Source organism: Parasteatoda tepidariorum, chromosome 1 (assembly GCF_043381705.1).
Source record: "Parasteatoda tepidariorum isolate YZ-2023 chromosome 1, CAS_Ptep_4.0, whole genome shotgun sequence".
Classification (NCBI taxonomy): Eukaryota; Metazoa; Arthropoda; class Arachnida; order Araneae; family Theridiidae; genus Parasteatoda; species Parasteatoda tepidariorum.
In genome coordinates, this window is record NC_092204.1 from 21,267,034 (window position 1) to 21,286,890 (window position 19,857).

The following is a 19,857-nucleotide window of genomic DNA, read 5'->3' on the forward strand; positions in this document are numbered from 1 at the left end:
TATGTATGAATATATATATATACATATATATATATATAAAAATATAAAACATATATGAATATATATATATATATAACTATATATATAATAATTATGTATAATATATATATATAATATATCCTGTTTCGATCCAAAGTGTCCTATAAAAACAAGCAAATCAAACCGGAGGTCTTGCAGTCCCCTCATGACGTCATAGCAGCTCTGATTAGTGTAAATCAGTGCATTCATCAAGAGGAAGTTAACGCCTACTTAATGTACTGCTACCGGCTGATAATAGAGAAAACTTCCATCAGAAATAATATGAAAAAAATAATGAATTTCTAATTTTTACGTACTATAGTCGACAAAAGGACACATGGTGCTTTCCATTGAATATCGTTTTATCCTATTATGAAGGCAACCAATTTCTTTTAGGCTAATATTTAATTGGCATTCGATATAGCATTCCTAAAAGACAAAAAGCTTTAATGAAATTCATTAAATTTGGAGAAAGATATTCTCTAAACATATTTGTTTAATAAAAGGAGATAAAAACCAGCTAATTAAATGTCATTAAATTAAAGATAGATATCAGTGCAGCCAAACGGATTTCAGTTTACAATTACTAAGCATTTTCTGGCGTAAACCTGTGCCATTAAAAAGTAGGCGTTCCAGATCATATTGTTAAAGAGAGGGAATCTTCTCCTGTTCGCATATTATTTAATGAAAAAATAGCTAAACACCCATTCTTTATGAGGAAGGAATACGAAAAAATCAATTGCACAGTACTGAACAATACTACGAAATCATTCGCAAAAATAAAAGGCTTGTAACGACACAATTAATAAAGCAAATCTATTATTTGTCTATTTATTATTATTTGTTGCCCTTTCCTCAAATTTTAATGTTTTCAAATGAAACAAAACAAGTTTTTTTTTTAGTTCATTTCATCAGAATAATAATTAACTGTATTGAGAACTTAGCGTCATGATAGCCAATGTTCCATGTTTTACTGCTTCACAACAATACAAAAACTAAATAAAATTATATCGCCAAATTACTCTACTACCGTCAAATTTTTTTTCGCGATTATTCCCTCTCCCCGAAAGAAGATGATTATACTTGCAAAAAATATAAAATATAATAATTTGTATCACCAAAAAACAAAGTAAAATAATAGATAATGTTACTTTACTCAGAATCAAACCTTATATAATGCAGAGAAAACGATGAACTTATTTTTCTTATATTCTACATCTACATTTTCGCAAAATAAACAATAGATAATTCTATTTTTCTGATGTTAGGAACAAAATAAATGCCTGACTTTACATAACTTCAGAAAATATTACTTCAGCTCATGCTATCCCGTAAACGTTAATCATCGAGTTTTATTTAATACTAGTGGGCTGCGCCCCCTGCTCGCTAACGCTCGCCAATATATATATATTTATATATATGCTGTTGTTGATTCTATAATCTTCCTGATTTTCGAACAATTTTGAGGAGTAAAATGTCTAAAGTTTTACTTCCTTTCCAAACACAGAAATGACATTAGAACAATCGGAAGAATAAATTATGGAGTGGTAGATGTAGTGTTGAATTAGGATAGCTAAGGAAGGAGGCATTCACTAAGTCATTTTCATTTTTTTGGCTGAATAACTCCAATTTAATATTTCTCTTCTCTTATTATTAGCCTTTTTTACGAACAGACAGAATGCCTTTCAGTTTGATGTTTCTTTTTCTCCATGAATAGTCTTAATCTCTTCAATGAGTTTCACTAATGGTGCTATATTTTCGAGGGAGTATAACTAGGAGCAAGAATCTTTAGGTCAATATTAAAGCTCCGTTTATATTGTTATCCTTTCACTATCGAATTGTAATTAGCTCATCTGAACAGATGCTGGTTGTGTCAAGTAATTTGTAACAGGCAGGGTGAATAGCGGAACCTTTCTTGTCAAATACAACACCTGAACCCATTCTATTTATAGTAACTTCCATTCTATCATCTGCAAATATCTTGCTGTCATCCGTCAAATCTACGAAACGCTAGTGGGTAAAATCACCACTGGATTAAATCTTATACGAGGAATGCTGTCAACATATCTGCCATGCAGTGAACTACAGTCCGTACAACGATTAGGCATGCTGAGTATCAAAATATAGAGCTTATCTACTCTCAGCAAGCAACGCTCTCCGAATTTCGGCATACATTGAGAAAGTTAATGATGGATTTCGGGCAAGCATGTTGTTTCAGAATGACGTTGGTTTATCATCCGGATTTAAAAATGCAGTTCTGGAGCCCAGTATGATTCCACCCCAAACGATCAATCCTGTACCATCATAACGGTTATGATTGGTGGTAATGGGTTTTCGTGTAAAATTCTGACGTGAATCAGATTGCAAGCAACTCCTGGATCCATCGGAAAACATCACACTGAATCATTTCTCACCTCCTGACTAATTGCTGTGAGTTGCCGAGAGTGAAACAGATATGACAAGCATTTATACAAATATTTTTCTAATGTTTGAACACGGTTTACCTTGAAGGGGTGCTAATAGTTGACAAAACAGGTCGGATGCGGTGTTTTCTTTTGGTGGCTACAGTCCAATTATAGTCTTTATTTGACATTGTACCTCAGGTATGGCATGTACTGTAACGTTTACAGACATTTCCATCGTAATGAATCTCCAAGGCTAGAGATGGAAAGTTGGGCTACTCCACGGAGACAAACAATCACCCACATCCATCCTCTATGTTGTAACTATTCGGTTATGGTACTTTCTAACACATTACATGACTTTGTTATTATTATAAATACATTTTCATTTCTTTAATCCATAAAATAAACATAAACTATAGCAAGTCGATTACAGAATTGCAAGTGGATAAGAAATATGGTGGCTCACTGGCCGCAGAAGTAAATGGCGAGAAATATGAAAAAATATATATAATTCCCGTCTTTTAAGCGCATTGAGAAATCAATAATTAGAAATCATTGAATTAATAACAATTCTTTAATGTATTTCCCTTTTTTAAAACTATAAAATAAGCATTAGAAGCTTTACAATTACGATCGCGCTATTTCAAGTGATATTGAAAAGTTTTTAAAAACTCTTATTTCTCAGTCTTTATGAGTTTTAAGTATCATGCGCGAGGCAACAACCCAAATCAATTTTCTTGTGTCAATTTCTTCCCTTTTAAATAAAGCATCTTTTCCACTCTCAATATAACTTGATAATAACGCCAATCATTATAGCGTTTTTCGTCCCTCTCTAATATACAGTAGAGAACCCATTATCCGGAACGATCGGGACCATCACTATTCCGGATGACTGATTTTTCCGGTTTTCTGAATCACTACAAAAAGCCGTTTTTTTATTGTTAAACCCAACTAAAAAAGAAAAAAAATTTGGGAACAATCTTAAAAAGAAGAAAAAACGATGAAGTAATACACTAATGATTATTTCCAAAATGATGGTAAGATAAATATCTTTCAAAATAGAAAGAAAATCCTAAAACCTTATGAGGAAAAAAACTTTTTTTTTCAAAAAATGGCGGGAAAATTCATATAATTTCGTTCCGGTTTTTTGGTTTTCCGGTTTTCTGATTTCCGGATAACGGGTTCTGTACTGTATATATATATATGGCTAGATGAGAAAAAACTTATGATCTTTCTTACTACATTATTCATTGGTCCCTTTCCTCCTCTTTCTTTCCATCTGGACATGTAATCAATGCAATTTGTGTCATATGGATATGGAAGAAGTTTCTTCACCACCTGTAAATAGAGTAAGAAAATTTAACCCATTCTATACATCGGATTTGTATCTATGGCTCTCACCTCAGTCTTTCGCTACTTGTACAAAAATTAGTGAAATATTTAATTTTGCTTGATATCCGTCGTTGAACAGCCGACCCAATGTTTTAGGTTTGCTACTGCTAATGTTCAATTCCGTAGCCTTGTAATTTTGAACCCAATCCAGAAGAGAAGGGAACTCCTGGATCAAGTATTGGAAGAAATTTTGCTTTCGTGGAGGACTTTTTAATAGAACTAGACCGCATTTACGTTTACATGGAGAGGAAGACCACTAGAACCTTCCACGGTTAGCCTGACTGCAAGGGAACTTTAACCCATGATCTGTCTTCCACTGAGCATATTTCAGGTCAGAACTGTGGTCGGTGCAAGCCAGATGCGGAATTCATGACCAACCATCTCCGGGATTCGAACCCGGTTCACCTCATTGGAAGGCGAACGATCTCTCCCCTGGGTCATCGTGAAATATTTTTACACACAATCATTTGAATTAAATCAAATCTCAAAGCAAAATGACTGAATGGTCCCAAAATATAATAATTTAAGATTTGACTCCCATGAGGTCCATTTGTTGGAAATGCACGAGTCGTCGTGTGTGTCGATCGAAACATGCAATACGTGGAACAACCACAATCTTATCCATGAGCTTAAGAGGCAGACAATAAAACCAAGGTTCATAGGAAGGCAGTGTCTGCCGCCGATAATCGAAACCGGGCAGGCGATTTCCTATATTTTCGTTTCAAGACTCTTGTTTGGTGAACCTCCTCCTTCCCTTCGATGTACTCATTTTTATCAAAGAATAATCAAAAATATTTGAAGTAAAAATGAGTAGATTTTGTTTGATATTCTCCTACTGTAACATATTGAAGTCGCCCAATGATGGCTAACTCGAGAAACTATTCACTAAGAATTTTGCTATGGTAAATCCCTGTTTTACCCTAAGTTCTACAATCTTTCTAAAAAAAATTACATTTCTAAAAAGAATTATTCTTTTAAATTTTTAAATAAGAATAATTAGTTATGTTATTGACATGTGATACTTAAATAATGAAAACAAAATTAATAAAACTATAATTATTAATACTACTCATCTAAGAAAAAAATACAAAAATTAAAAAAAAAATACTAGTTGTATCAAACAAAATCAGAGTTACTAATGATTTAACAGATAATATAAAATGTATTTGTTTTTTGTAAATCGAGTCTAATATAAATGTCCATGTTATAAATAGTAGTTTATTTGAATAAGTCATTTTAAATTAAAAAAGTTTTTCAAATGTAATAATTCTATTATAAGTTAATAATAATATATCTTAAATATGATTTAATATGTAAATTTAAATCTATTTCAAATTCATTTATTATTATAGATATTTTAGCGCAGTAATGTTTAGTTTATTGTAATTATTTTAAATTTTGGTTCAATAGCATTGCAATTTCTGTTTAATTTATTAATCCTTTACTTTTATTTAACAATATTCTATAATTTATTATTGATTTGAGCTGTGTGATTTTGCGTTTGTTATACTGGTTACAATATTATCCCTTAAACATCTTTCTTTTCGTAAAGCCGTTTCTGATTATCTTTTGTAAGGGGGGGAGAGCTCACTTGCCGGGCGTTTTTTTGTTTTGTTTGTTAAAATAAGCCCATTTTTGGTTTTCTTTTATTGATGCGTGTTGGTCTGAATTTCTTTTCGTAAATTTGGTTTTATATGTAATATATTTGATAAATCCTTTAGAGCTTTAATTTTTTTAAATTCAAAAAAAAAAGTTTTTTCAGTTGTATGCTTTGACGAATTTGTGTCAGTTAATTGTAAGATCTATTCATCTCTTCCTTAATATTTCGCACGTCGAACTCCGGTGCTTGTTTTTCTATCAAAATAAAATTATTCTCATCAAAATTTCGGTCAGAGAATACTACTTCTTTTTTGCCATTTAGAACAGTACGTTTCGCTGCTTTTCATTTTCTTTCAGTTTATAAAGCTTAAGATAAAAGATTTAGTAGAACATTTTTTGCCCTAAAGCTATCGAAGCCAACTAGTGCTTAGTAAACTAATTTTTCTTGATCTGTTAGGATTCATTTTATAAGACAATGCCAAATGATAATTTCTAGTACTGATATCTTAAAAAAAAGTGGTTGAATAAATACAGGTATGTTAAATGCAACAGAACTGTTTTATCTTTCACTTAAATTTTAACGTAACTAATTACATCAGTTTTCAGTGAATAAATATCGACATACAGCATACGACTGACAACAATAAATCAAAAATTAAGTTCCTTTTTTTTCTTTTTAAAGAGAAAGACAAAGCAAAATGTTTCTCTTCTAAGAAGGAAGAACTTCTCAACCCTTTCTAAACTCATGTTTGTGAAAATTGCAGCACCATGAAGGAATAATCATAATTGAATGAAATTTAATACACAGTTGAGTGATAGTAGTACAGATAAATGATTAAACTTTCAAAGCAAACAAACAATAACAAGAGATCGAAATCAGTATTTTGTGTAGCCACCAAGCACCGTAATAAGTGCTGGTACACGACGTGGCATGGAGTCAAGCAAATTTTGAATGTCTGTCTGAGGAAGAGCATTCCATATTGTTTGTATGCGTACCCAAAGTTCGTCTGTAGAAGCATCAGGACGAGGATCACGAGCGAGACGCCGACCAACGAAATTCCACACATGTTCAATCGGCGACATACCCTGGGAATACGCTAGCCAAGGACGAAGATGTACCTGCCGCGATGCAAGAAAGGATTAAGCAGTCCTAGCAATATGAGGGCAGGCATTGTCCTGTTGAAATACAGCGCCTGGCAAGGCTTGAAGGAAGGGGAACAGCTTGGGGCTGTAGAACTTCCCTGATGTACCGGTTGCTGTTCAGATTACACAAAATTCGCAGCAATTGAGATCGTCTATGATATGCTATGGCACCTCAGACCATAACTCCGGTTGTTCGTTCACTGTGGCGTTCGATAATGCACTCCGGAAGGTGGCGTTCACCGGCATAGCGTCTGACACGAATGCGGCCATCATGGTACCACCAATTAAAACGGGATTCGTCAGAAAACACGACACGCTGCCAATAAGCCCGCCAGTCACTATGATTGGCCCTTTGTAGCCGCAGGCGGCGATGGTTTAGCGGGAGGAGGATCCTGTATAAAGGAGTCCTTGCACGTAGTCTACGCTGCAGCAGACGTCTACGAATTGATGAAGCACACAATGAAACACCTGTAGCTATTGACCACTCTGCTGTCAGCTGTCTAGAGGGAGCAGTACGGTCCGTCAGCGCCATGCGGACCAGGTGTCTATCATCGCGAGCTGACGTGACATTTCGGGGTCCACTCCCGGATTTTCGAGTTGTCCGACACTCGTCCGTCCAATGCTTCCAAACACGCATCACTGTGCTGCTGTTACGCTGCGCACGAGCGGCTACTACACGATAAGACAATCCAGCTTCACGAAGGTCGATGATTCCCCCCCAGTCACAAACTCCGTAAACTGTTGAAATCTCGCTCTCTTTCGTCGAAGAGGCATAAGTAACGACTAAGCTAACGTTTACCACAAGTAGATAGCCACCGATAACCATACACGCCTCGCTACAGCCGTCTATTTATTGGGATTCATCCGCCGTTCAGAGGCAGCTGCTCAGCATACGCATGCGCTACGAGTCTGAAATTCTAATCATTTGCATATCATGCTCTACTTTGCATTTCCTGAAAATTTCAGCTCACTCGCGTAAGTCCTTCATGGTGTTTCAATTTTCACAAACATGAGCTTACGTGGCGGCGAAGTCAAGAATCACAGCCGCTCCTAGAAAAAAAATCGCCAAACATGAGGGCATGTCTTGAAACCACTCTAGATTGGAAGATCTCAAGGTAGCCAACAGAAGATTAACAGCGAACTGTAAAGTGGTCCTCCGGGTGGAAGGCGTCGAAAAAGCTTCATTAAAACCAATTACAAAAAAAATTCTAAATTAATAATTAAAATAAAATAAAAATTTGATAGGTGCAGCATATTGGAGAATGCCATAACTGGCTTACAATCACATTTGATTTCTGGACTAATGTAGTTGTAAGTTATTTTTCCTTAAATTGCTCGTTTGTATACGAATAGGACTTTTTAAAGCACTCTGGTCAACTTCCAAGAGTGATCCAAATTTTACGATTGTTTCATGGCAGTTAACGCATTAGATCTTCTCTTGGCAAGTCTTGGCGCGATATCCGATCTCGTTATAATGAAAGGCTCTATTTTAACTCATCATTCTGACAGTCTTTTGCCATGTGCCCTAAATTATATCGATAATAGCTCCTTAGACGCTTTTTTCAGCCAAGATTTAGTTTTACACTTTTAATGACTTTCTTAAAACACTCCGGCTCAGGTGCCGCAACACATTGGACAAATTTTTACGATTTGATTGGGAAAGAAACCTCGAAATTTTGTTTCTGAGATCTTTATTACTGTTCTTCAATGAGTAAGCAAGGCTTTATTTTGTTGCGGCCTCTTCTACTTACGATAATGGTACGCAGACCTTACATTTTTTGACATTTTTTATATTTTTCAAGAAATACGTAGGTGATTATTTTAGAACTTAAGAAGTGTTTAGATCATGCTTTTTCTCTTACTTATCCACAAATTTTAAATCTCTCAAAAGTTTGAGATACTGACTATAAATCGCCAATTTTTTTTTTTTTTATTTCTGATCACCATGTGGCTGAAAATATAGCAATTAGAATCTAATAGGGAACGATACCTTTGATTGTTTAGATACTTGTGAAATAAAATCTTAAACTTCGCTTTTTTAATTATACTTATAAACTTAGTTCAGTTTATTGCACTATATTGTAGTATAGATAAATACTGATTAAAAGCTTGTTAATTTGTACCTAAAGCGAAAAGTACATATTCAGCTAATTAATGGCATAGAAGTATGAGTTTTAATGTATAAATAGAGTTACCTTCTTTAAATGAAAAGTATGTCGTTGATTTTCAGTAGATAAAGTGAAGCCTGCAATGTGAGGATTGACAATTTGGTACGGATTGTGGAAAGATATTAACCCTTCAGGAGGATGAAAAAGAGACATATATTCACTTTCATCAATTGATATATTGAGAATTATTGCTGAAATAATTAAATGAAAAAAAAATCAAATATTGCAATAAAACTTTTTATTCAATCCACAAGTATAAATAAATAAATATATAAGTGGAAAAAAAACTGTGATAACCGAAAGGCCATCACCGGTTGGCAAAATGGTTGTTACCTAATTTACCTATTAAGTTACCTATTAAGTTACCTATTTGTTGTAGTTAATGTAAGACATCTCAAAACCCTTTTTACTTTTTCCTACGAATAGTCATATTAATTAATGCTTTCATGTGATTCAATTATCTTTACTCATTACGATTATTAAACAAGAAAACTGTTTTTAATTAATAATCATAATTTTGTGTAGATACAAATAATAATTTAAAACATTCAGTTTTTATAAAAATGTCCAAAAAAATACAATTTTATTTAAAAAAATGATTAAGATTATTCAATGTATTGTATTAAAAGATATACTCTTTTTTAATATAAATATATATCTTTTTTAATATAAATATATAAATACAAATTTGGAACTAATATTTCGTAATAAAGGATATTAATAATTTTTTGATAATTGTTTCATTGCACCGAAGTAGTTAATTCTTTTCGAAACAATCAGACTTGCAGCTATTTAACTTTGATTCTCTGAACTAGGGATCATTTCATACGTGTCACTCGACTTTAGAATTTCAAATATGAAATTAAAAAATTACAAGAATGCGCAAGCTGCCCTTAATTAATAATAAAAAACGAACAAAATCGTCGGTACAGGAAGTTATCTCATGAAAGGAATGTCAGAGTTAAAAAACTGTAACAAGTGTTACTCTTGTTTAATTTGGGGTATTATAAACCTAAATTTTCCTTTCTTTTAATTTTTTAAATTATTTTTTTTATTAAACTAACGAAATGAGTATGTAAATAATATCCATTCGTTTTACTAGAAACCAAGTTTACTTAGTATCATTCGCAAATCATATGAAGTGCAAATTCTTGAGCTCAGGCGTAGGGTAGTAGGATGCATGATCTGTAGTTTCATGAGTGAACTATTGTATTAGAAGGAAGACAACTTCTTTAAAAATTCGATATTGGAAAAATACTTGTTATTTTACAAATGCTATTTTTTAAATGGTTATTTGTATCATTTTCACATTGGCCATTAGTTTTCCTTGATGATGCAAAAACAAAGACCCTAGTAAGCAGCAGAAAACTAAATCATTAAGAAATATTATCTTTTAACTTTTTTTTGAATTCCTTTAACTTTTTTACATTAACTTTTTTACATTACATTAACTTTTTTTTGAATTCCTTTTTTTTGAATTAAATAGCAAGGTTAGAACCTTGCTATTTAAACTCTAAGATACGCTATAATATGTTTTTGTTTGAGTCAAAATATTGACATTTTTTATATTTGTCTCAATTAACATACATCAAGATAGTTCAAGAAATTAACATTTTTAAGGATTTTAACTCATTTTTCCAAAGAGCGAATATCTAACAATACTTCGGCGAATCATAAAGAAATAATTTAGCACAATTTCTGAGTTAGTTTATCCTCTTAATACTCCCCCCCCCTTCGCAATTTAAAATTCGATGATAAAATTGATTAGTTTTTGTAAAAAGAGACTTAAAAAGCAACTGAAATAAGAGAACTGATAGGAAAGAATACATAAAAGTTTGCTACATTACACTAAATAAACTATTTATATTAATTAATCAAAATATAAATTTACAAAATTTATTTGTTTTATATAATTTTTACATTAAAAAATGAGATGTTTTATGGATTCAGCTATATGTTTTACAATATTTGCAATGTTCGAAATGCTTAAAAGGTATCCACTTAAATCCTATTGGAAGGAATTCAAACATTTTGATTCTATTTATAGTTTTATATTAATTGAGTCACATATTATTTAACCAGAAAATGTGTCACAGACTTATTGATCAAAAAGTTTAATTATTAATTTAACTTTTAGTAAATTAATAATTACTAAAGTAAATTTAAAAAAGTAAACTTAAAAGAGTTATCTACCACATGCGCATTAAGTTTGAGATAATTTCTTTTATTAAACATTTTTACCTTATATAAAGCGGTGGGCTGATTAGTTCCTACCAACAGCATTAATTTTTAAATATTGTTGATAAGCTATTTTTTCACCTATAATTTCTGCGAGCATCATCTTATAATTTCATAAGATAAAAAAATACCAACGAAAGGATTTGTTTACATAAATGCTGGAAATATCTAAGGGTAGATGGTCACATTATTTTCTCGAATTCAACAATTAAAACTGGTAAAATTCTAACTAAAATTAGCAAATCTCTAAATAATCTACAACTGCAAAATACAAAGATAAACTCTAAGTAAAATTTACTTTGCAATATACTAGATACCTTAAGGCGTTGACTCCAACTTCTGACGAATTTTAATTTTTTCAAGAATTACAAACTTTTTTTTTTTAATTTGACTTTTCATTTAAAAAGTCAAGAATCTAGTCCTTAATAAATTTAGAACACTGTAGTATCAGTATCTTTCGAAATTATAAAGTTAGCATTAAGTTTAAAATTAAATTTTGAAACCCAACATTTCGTAACCCCAAATTTACGAGTTTTTGAAATTAAATATTAAATATTGTGGTGAATATAAACATAATAAAATACATGTTCTTAGTTTTGCCCCAACATTTTTTAACTTTAAGGGCCTTACAAACTCTAATTTAAATAAGGTTATCGTATCAGATGTCGGTAGTGATGGTGAGAATAGTAAAATAAGTTTTTGAATAAATGAATAAAACAAAAAAAACTTTAGTAACCATATTTGATGATTAACTGATCGCAATTGAAGAACTTAGGGAAAAAGCATGCTTGCAAAAGTCAATTTCGGATTGAATGCATAAGGATGCTACTTGCAAATCCTACTTATTCAAGAAAACCATGTAGCCTAAATATTTGTTAGAATGACCTTTAACAATAAAATAAAAATACAAGTAAAATTCGTTAAGTTTTTTGTGTCTGATTCATAAAATTGCATTCTTTAAAGGTGTTGAATGAAAAACTAATCGAGATTAAAATCGGTTTCACGTTGAATTTATAAAATTTGAAACTTTTCTTGTTGTTTTTAAATATTACAATTTTAACATTATATTCTTAAAAATAAGTTGTTTATGCATCAAACTTGTGGATTTATTTAAACAGGCATCTTCCTTCTTTTCAATAATTTTAATTAATGTAACTGGTCCATGTTTTTTTTATGCATTTGTCTTTTTTTCTTATTTTTTTTTGCATTTCTATACTTATTTATCTCTTTTCAAAAAAGAAATTTTTAAATTTTTGTCAATTTACGAACTAATTTATATGTTTATCTTTTATATTTCCTTCATTTTTGAAGAAAGGTGCAATATTGCTTCCACTGTTCACCGAATTGACACTCGTCATTGTGGTATCAGTAAAGAAGATTTCTTAGTCACTCTTTCAGGGGAGTCGTTGCTCCCACAGTAAGGACAGATATATAGTGCAGAGAATGAAAGAATGAGGTCTGGGACTGGAACCCAAGATGTATGTGAAGTCAACTGGAAAGGTTCAAGTAAGAAAAAAAGAATTTCTGCTCAATCTTTTGGAATCACTCGCATAATTAATTCCAGCAAAATGACTAGTTTTAAAACTTCTTTGCAATATACATTACTTCATTTTTATTGAGAGTATAACTACGTAGTTTCGAAAACTATCCCACATTGACTAAAAATTTTAAATTTCCTTATTTGAATAAATAATTAAAAAATAAAGAAATTTGAGTCCACTATAAGCGAGCTGCCCATTTCTCAGCTGTTCACTGTAGGCGTATATAAAAACAATAATTAAAATGACAGTTCGGAAAAAACCACTTCGACAATCTGAGTGAGCGTTCACTATATCTCGAGTTAATTACAGCGGGGCTAGGCTGTTACATTTTTACACTATTTTTAAAGTGTAATTTAAGATATTGTTTTAAGGTATAATTTTAAAATTTCCCTTTCTTAATTGATATTTACAGGTAAATGCTCTCTGCACCATATTTCTTTTGCCTAAACGTAAGCATTTGACAATGTTCTGATTAGGGTTAAGAAAACACTGAAAAACCAATACTAAGTGAGCTCTTAATCTCCTAAATGAGAAAAGAGAACTGAATTTCTATATATTTCTTGAAAATTTTATTCTATATTTTATTGAAAATATGGAACATATTTTCTATAATTAATATTGTTAATATCTATATTTATATACATAATTTTATCTATAATTTCTATATTTTATTGAATAATTTCAATACCTTCAAAATTGTGATTTTTAAATATTATTCAATATTTTAAGAATATTATCGTGTCTTAAGAATATTATCCAATATCTTAAAAATAAATTCAAAATATAGATTGCCAGAAGAAATTTATTTCACGAAAACTACAAAATCATTACTTGTAAAACTTAAAAAGCACAACTGATTTTTGATAAACTAACTTTCTAACATAAAATGTTTTATAACAAAAACGGAACAAAAAATTCCTTAGTACAAATATAAGGCTACTTAAAAATAGAGCATCTAGAAAGTTAGTTTTTCCATTAAACATTAGCACCTGCTGGATCTTTCTATGAGATTATATAGTCTTTCAAATTTTTCTTTAAGTTGTTAACCTAAAAATGATAGGCTTAAAAGAACTGGTTATTTTACAGTCATTCTTAATAGTTTAAATTTCCTTCAATTTTCTTCGCCTTATTTTTTTTAACATCTGAAAAACTGAAATTTTTCGTTAAAAAATTACCTAGAAAAGTAAAAATTTAATTTAAAGACATTTAAACTAAAATTTCAAAGTAACTAGTTTATTTTATGGTTATGCTTTTTCTTTAAAGAAAAGTTGTTTTTTGAAGAAAGAAAAACAACTGCAGACTTTGCGTAAAAAAGTTTTTTAATTACTTTTCTGAAGAATATTTTGTCTGGGAATACTTGAATGAATCATAACATTCTATTTAACAGACATTTTCAAACACATAAACTAATCTTATTTAATTTGGAGTCATTCATTTCCATTTATAAACTAAGTGAATTTTCACCTTGAGAAAGAAAATTTGTTAGTCATTGATAAAACTTTTCGTTATGTCAAGTGGGAAATAGCTTTAAAATGTTCGGTAAACAAAGTTTCATGATACGAGGAAACAAAATTTTATAACTTACTCCCACTCGAAGTCACTACACTTGGCTTTGCATTTGGTCTTCCAAAAACAGTATTCAAAGTCCAACAACCACTCAAAAAACCATTCTCAGTTGCTGTGGAAACACTTGACTTCTTGAAATATGTCAAGCTGTAAAGAAAAAGTAAACACGCTGAAAAAAATTAAATGCTTATAACACATCCCAAATTAATATGCATTGAAAAGCATATAGTACATTCTATAATTCCAAAATATGTATTCAATTAAAATTTACGAAATTTCAACGTAAAATATTTAAAAACGTTAGCATTAAATTATTTATCGTTTATTGATTCTTTTTTCCTTATTGAATTTCTTTCTTAAAATTGACTCATCCAAACATGAAGTATAAAGCCCCTCATTGAAGCATGTGTTTAATTTAAATAGGTGCTACTATAAGAACTTGGAGCCCTATTCTATTCCTATGGTCGAAGTTGATTCTAGATTCCTATTAATAAATGACAACATTCGCCGACGATTCTCTGGAAATAAAGGTATGGATTCGTCTGTCTGATCTCCCAACTTTGTGCTTTAGCGGTGGGAAAACAATTGCAACACTTTATTCCAGTTTGTAAGTCATTTCAAGGCTACAGAGTAACTTGCAGCGAAAAAGGGATGGGCTTTCACAAGAACCAATCAAGTACTTTTTGTTTCTAATGTCATCATGCTTTCAAAGAACTGTAACCCAAACTAGACACACTATACATTATAGCAACGTAACAAAAAGTGAACACTTTTATTAAAAATTTCGCATACCATATTAAAGTTTATGAGATCAGAAATATTTTATCTGATTAAACACAACTTTTTTTTCCTTGAATTTCGATTTTTTATCCTCAAAATATCAGGGACAGTCGCAATCTATAAAATAGGAAACAGACAGGATAAAGGATGAGACATCCTTGGTGATCCATCCATCAGAACATAGAGATCTGTAATAGTTATGGAATATTCTTCTTCTTTATAGAATAGTAAATATTTCTATATCTATATAAACTCATGTTTGTGAAATTTGTAACACCATGAAGGACTTACGCGAGTGAGCTGAAATTTTCAGGATATACAAAGTAGAGCATGATATGCAAATGATTAGAATTTCAGACCCGTTGCGCATGCGTATGCTGTGCAGATCCCTCTGTACTGCGGATCAATCCGAATAAATAGACGGCTGTAGCGAGGTGTGTATGGTTATCGGTGGTCATCTGCTAGTGGTAAACGTTAGCTTAGTCATTACTTATGCTTATTCGATGANCTGTCAAAATGGAAAAAAGGGTGGGGTCGACGTATGCTGAGCAGATCCCTCTGTACTGCGGATCAATCCGAATAAATAGACGGCTGTAGCGAGGTGTGTATGGTTATCGGTGGTCATCTGCTAGTGGTAAACGTTAGCTTAGTCATTACTTATGCTTCTTCGATGAAAGAGAGCGAGACTTCAACAGTTTACGGAGTTTGAACGGGGGAGAATCATCGGCCTTTGTGAAGCTGAATTGTCTTATCGTGTAGTAGCCACTCGTGTGCAACGTAACAGCAGCACAGTGATGCGTGTTTGGAAGCAGTGGACGGACGAGTGTCGGACAACTCGAAAATCCGGGAGTGGACCCCGAAATATCACACCAGCTCACGATGACAGACACCTGGTCCGCATGGCTCTGAGGGATCGTACGGCTCCCTCTGGACAACTGACAGCACAGTGGTCAATAGCTACAGGTGTTTCATTGAGTGCTTCATTAATTCGTAGACGTCTGCTGCAGCGTAAACTGCGCGCAAGGACTTCTTTATACAGGACCCCCCTCACTCTAAACCATCGCCGCCTGCGGCTACAACGGGCCAATCAGCATAGTGACTGGCGGGCTTATTGGCAGCGTGTCGTGTTTTCTGACAAATCCCGCTTTAATTTGTGGTACCATGATGGCAGCATTCGTGTCAAACGTTATGCTGGTGAACGCCACCTTCCGGAGTGCATTATCGAACGCCACAGGGGACAAACACGCGGAGTTATGGTCTGGGGGGCCATAGCATATCATGGACGATCTCAATTGCTACGAATTGTGGGTAATCTGAACAGCAACCGGTACATCAGGGAATTTCTACAGCCCCAAGCTGTTCATTTCCTTCAAACCTTGCCAGGCGCTGTATTTCAATAGGACAATGCCCGCCCTCATATTGCTAGGACTGTTTAATCCTTTTTTGCATCGCGGAAGGTACAGCTTCTTCCTTGGCCAGCGTATTCCTCGGATATGTCGCCGATTGAACATGTATGAGATTTCGTTGGTCGGCGTTTCGCTCGGGATCCTCGTCCTGTTGCTTCTACAGACGAGCTTTGGGTACGCATACAAACAATATGGAATGTTCTTCCTCAGACAGACATTCAAAATTTGCTTGACTCAATGCCACGTCGTGTAGCAGCACTTATTGCTGCGCTTGGTGGCTACACAAAATACTGATTTTGATCTCTTGTTATTGTTTGTTTGCTTTGAAAGTTTAATCATTTATTTGTACCACTACCACTCAACTGTGCAATAAATTTCATTCAATTATGACGATTCCTTCATGGTGTTGCAATTTTCACAAATATGAGTTTAATTCGGAAAACAACAATAAAGAATCCTCCGAATTACTTGAAACAGTTTCATTTGTGCTAATTATTAATAAATTTTTATTGTTTTCATGGCAAGCATAATAATTTCAACTAGAATTCAGCTATTTTGTTTTCAAGCTACATATTAAAATTCATATCGAGATCATACAGTTATAAAATTTCGATGTGTGGTATGTTATCTAAAAGTAATTAAGGAATAATCTATGTAGATATTATTTGAAAATAAAGTTTTCAAACGAAGAACATTTCATTTGGAATTCTCCGGATTTATAAAAAAGGTGCGTGTTATGATTTATATAATAAAAAATTGCTTGTAAATAATTATTTTTCTTATTTGATGATAGTTCTCTACAGAATGGTTTTTTACGTCTGATTATGAACTACTAGGAGGCTTCGCCCCCTGCTCGCTGGCGCTCTCCTACCCCCGGAACTGCTTTCGCAGTTCATTTCGGATTGCTTAGCAATCCAATGCTCGCTTCGCTCGCTTGGGTACATTCTTAACGTCTGGTTTTTAAATACTGAAGTTCCGAAAACTTTTCACTGTAGAAAATTCTAAACCTGTGCATTTCAATATTAATTTGAAATTGCAAACAGTTCACATATTTTACTTAATCACACTATTCTAAATTTCAGTTGTTGAGAAAAGTAATTGTTGATGAAGCCCATCATTTTGTGTTTTCACCTGTGTTCAGAAGCAGAACAACTATAAGTTTTTTATTTTATACAGGACTGGTGATACAACACTTATAGAATTGAAGGATTTGTTACGTCAAGAGCTCAAGTATCATAATTTTGATCTAGTTGCACTTCTATGTCATTTTGATTTATGTTGATAACTTCCAAAAATTTCTATGGTTGGCAACAGCATTTTTATTTTTTAAATTGTTTATTTTTATTTTTTTTAGAATTCGTTATTTTTTAAGCGAAATGTTTTTTAACCTAACAGAATTCTTTGCCGACTGATATATGAAGAAAATAAAGTAAATATTTAAGTGTTGTGAAAAGAATCTTAGTTAGTTGTACAAAGTACTTCAGCCAAAATTTGGGAGTCACGTAAGAGAATTATATATATTAGATCAGAAACACATAATTAAAAGGCAGAATGCTTTGGTGTTTTCAAAACGTAAACAAAACAAAGCAAATGAGAATTATATATAATAGATAAGAACGAAACAATATGACAGTTTTTTTATTTCAATATGAAAAATTTTTTAAATCGTTTTTTTATCCTAAGAATTCTTTGTTTTAAGTTTTTTAGTTCATGATTTTCAGCTAAAAATTGTTGTCAAAATACTTTTTTGAGAAATTAAATGGTATAACATTATATGTTTATATATACTTCTTGCATATTCTAATGTTTGAAGTAAAATGATTCAGAAAAGTATGTAATAAAAATTCGGTACCCATGTATTGACGCCACCGCAACTACAGATTAGGCAGTTTTTAAGTGCCGCCAATCTACACCTAAAATTTTTGTCACAAATCATAAAATAAAACTTTATTTAAAATCAAAGTAGTCTATCGAATTTCAGTGAGAAATGGGCTGATATAAAGTTTAACATAGTTTCAAAACAAACTTTTATTTTCGTTCACCTGATGATATCACCATATTAACTTTAATAAATAAGATTCCAAATGAGATAACATTTCCGAAACGTACGCTTTCCAAGATAGAGCTTCATGTCATGGGAATTGGTACATTTTCGTTTTTTTGGTAAAATATTTCTCTTCTGAAAAAATAAAATTGCATTTTGTTTTGTTTTTGGCAAATCCCAAAGACGAATTTTCGTAGCACTAAAAAATGGCGACAGAAAAGAATTGTCTCTTCTTTTTTTGTTTTGTTTCGTAAGCATTCTTTATTTTACGTTTTTTAGTTTCCAAATAATGAATTTTATTGAAACTTGAAATTTTTTGATAAAAATTGTTGTCAAAAAACCTTTTTTACAAAATTAAATTTCATAAAATTATGTGGCTTACATATACTTTTTGTTCATTTTAATTTTTCAAGTAATATGATTCTTGAAACTATGGAATGTAAGGTTTAAATAGGCCTTTCATGGTATATCATTAAATTTAGTAAAACTATTTCTCGGGCAATAAGTTTTAACTGTGATAAGAATATACATATTTTTTTTTTCAGTTAATTTACAAATATTTTTCCGATTTGTTTTGGATGTTCCTTCTCTAAATAAAGAGAGATATCATTTTGTTTTCGTTTGCATAAGAAAGAATATCAAACATTTTTCTTATAGAATATCAAAAACGCGAATTTGCTATCGCAACGAACTATAGGAGGCGTTGTTGTATGAGACTAATACCTGCGATTTCTATATGAACAGTCATTCATTTACACTAGAGACGTCTTTAGTATAGCTTGTAGCATTGCAACGTTTCTTCTTTATCGTTGCTAATTAAATTTAAAAAAGAAAAATGTTTAATATCCTTTCTTATGCAAACGAAAACAAAATGGTATCTCTTTTTTTTAGAGAAGGAACATCCAAAACACATCGGAAAAATATTTGCACATAAACAGAAAAAAATATGTATATTCTTATAAGAGTTAAAACCTAATGCCCGAGAAATAGTTTTACTAAATTTAATGATATAACATGAAAGGCCCATTTAAACTTTACATTCTATAGTTTTAAGAATCATATTACTTCAAAAATTAAAATGAACAAAAAGTATATATAAGCCTCATAATTTTATGAAATTTAATTTAGTAAAAAAAATTTTTGACAACAATTTTTATCAAAAAATTTCAAGTTTCAATAAAAATCATTATTCAGAAACTATAAAACGTAAAATAAAGAATGCTTACGATACAAAGCAAAAAAGAAAAAACCAATTCTAAAAATTCCTTACATTAAAATAAACAACTTTCATGTTTTTTCTTTTTTGATTCATAATCAGACGCAGAAAACCATTCTATAGAAAACTATCATCGAATAAGAAAAAAACTACATAAAAGTAAAATTTTTTATTTTATAAAAATTAACACTTACCTGCTTTATAAGTCAGAAGAATTCCAAAATGATTTGTTCGTCGTTTTTTGTTACCATTTTTTAGTGCTACGAAAATGCGTCTTTGGGATTTGCCAAAAATAGAATAAGATGTAATTTTATTTTTCAGGAGCGAAATATTTTGCCCAT

At 31.7% G+C, this 19,857-nt stretch overlaps 1 protein-coding gene and 1 long non-coding RNA gene across 2 annotated transcripts in view; both read right to left on the reverse strand.

Moving 5' to 3' along the window:
* Nucleotides 1-19,857, reverse strand: part of LOC139424998 (uncharacterized) — a 141,107-nt gene that overhangs the window by 1,283 nt on the left and 119,967 nt on the right. The gene's annotated exons all lie outside the window — the stretch shown is intronic.
* On the reverse strand, nt 328-14,251 carry LOC107445808 (uncharacterized). Its single transcript, XM_043039251.2, has 4 exons — nt 14,090-14,251; nt 8,753-8,916; nt 3,663-3,761; nt 328-447 (listed from the first exon to the last, which is right to left on the reverse strand). The coding sequence occupies exons 2-4, from the start codon at nt 8,876-8,878 to the stop codon at nt 328-330; spliced, it is 345 nt and encodes a 114-aa protein (XP_042895185.2). The 5' UTR covers nt 8,879-8,916; nt 14,090-14,251.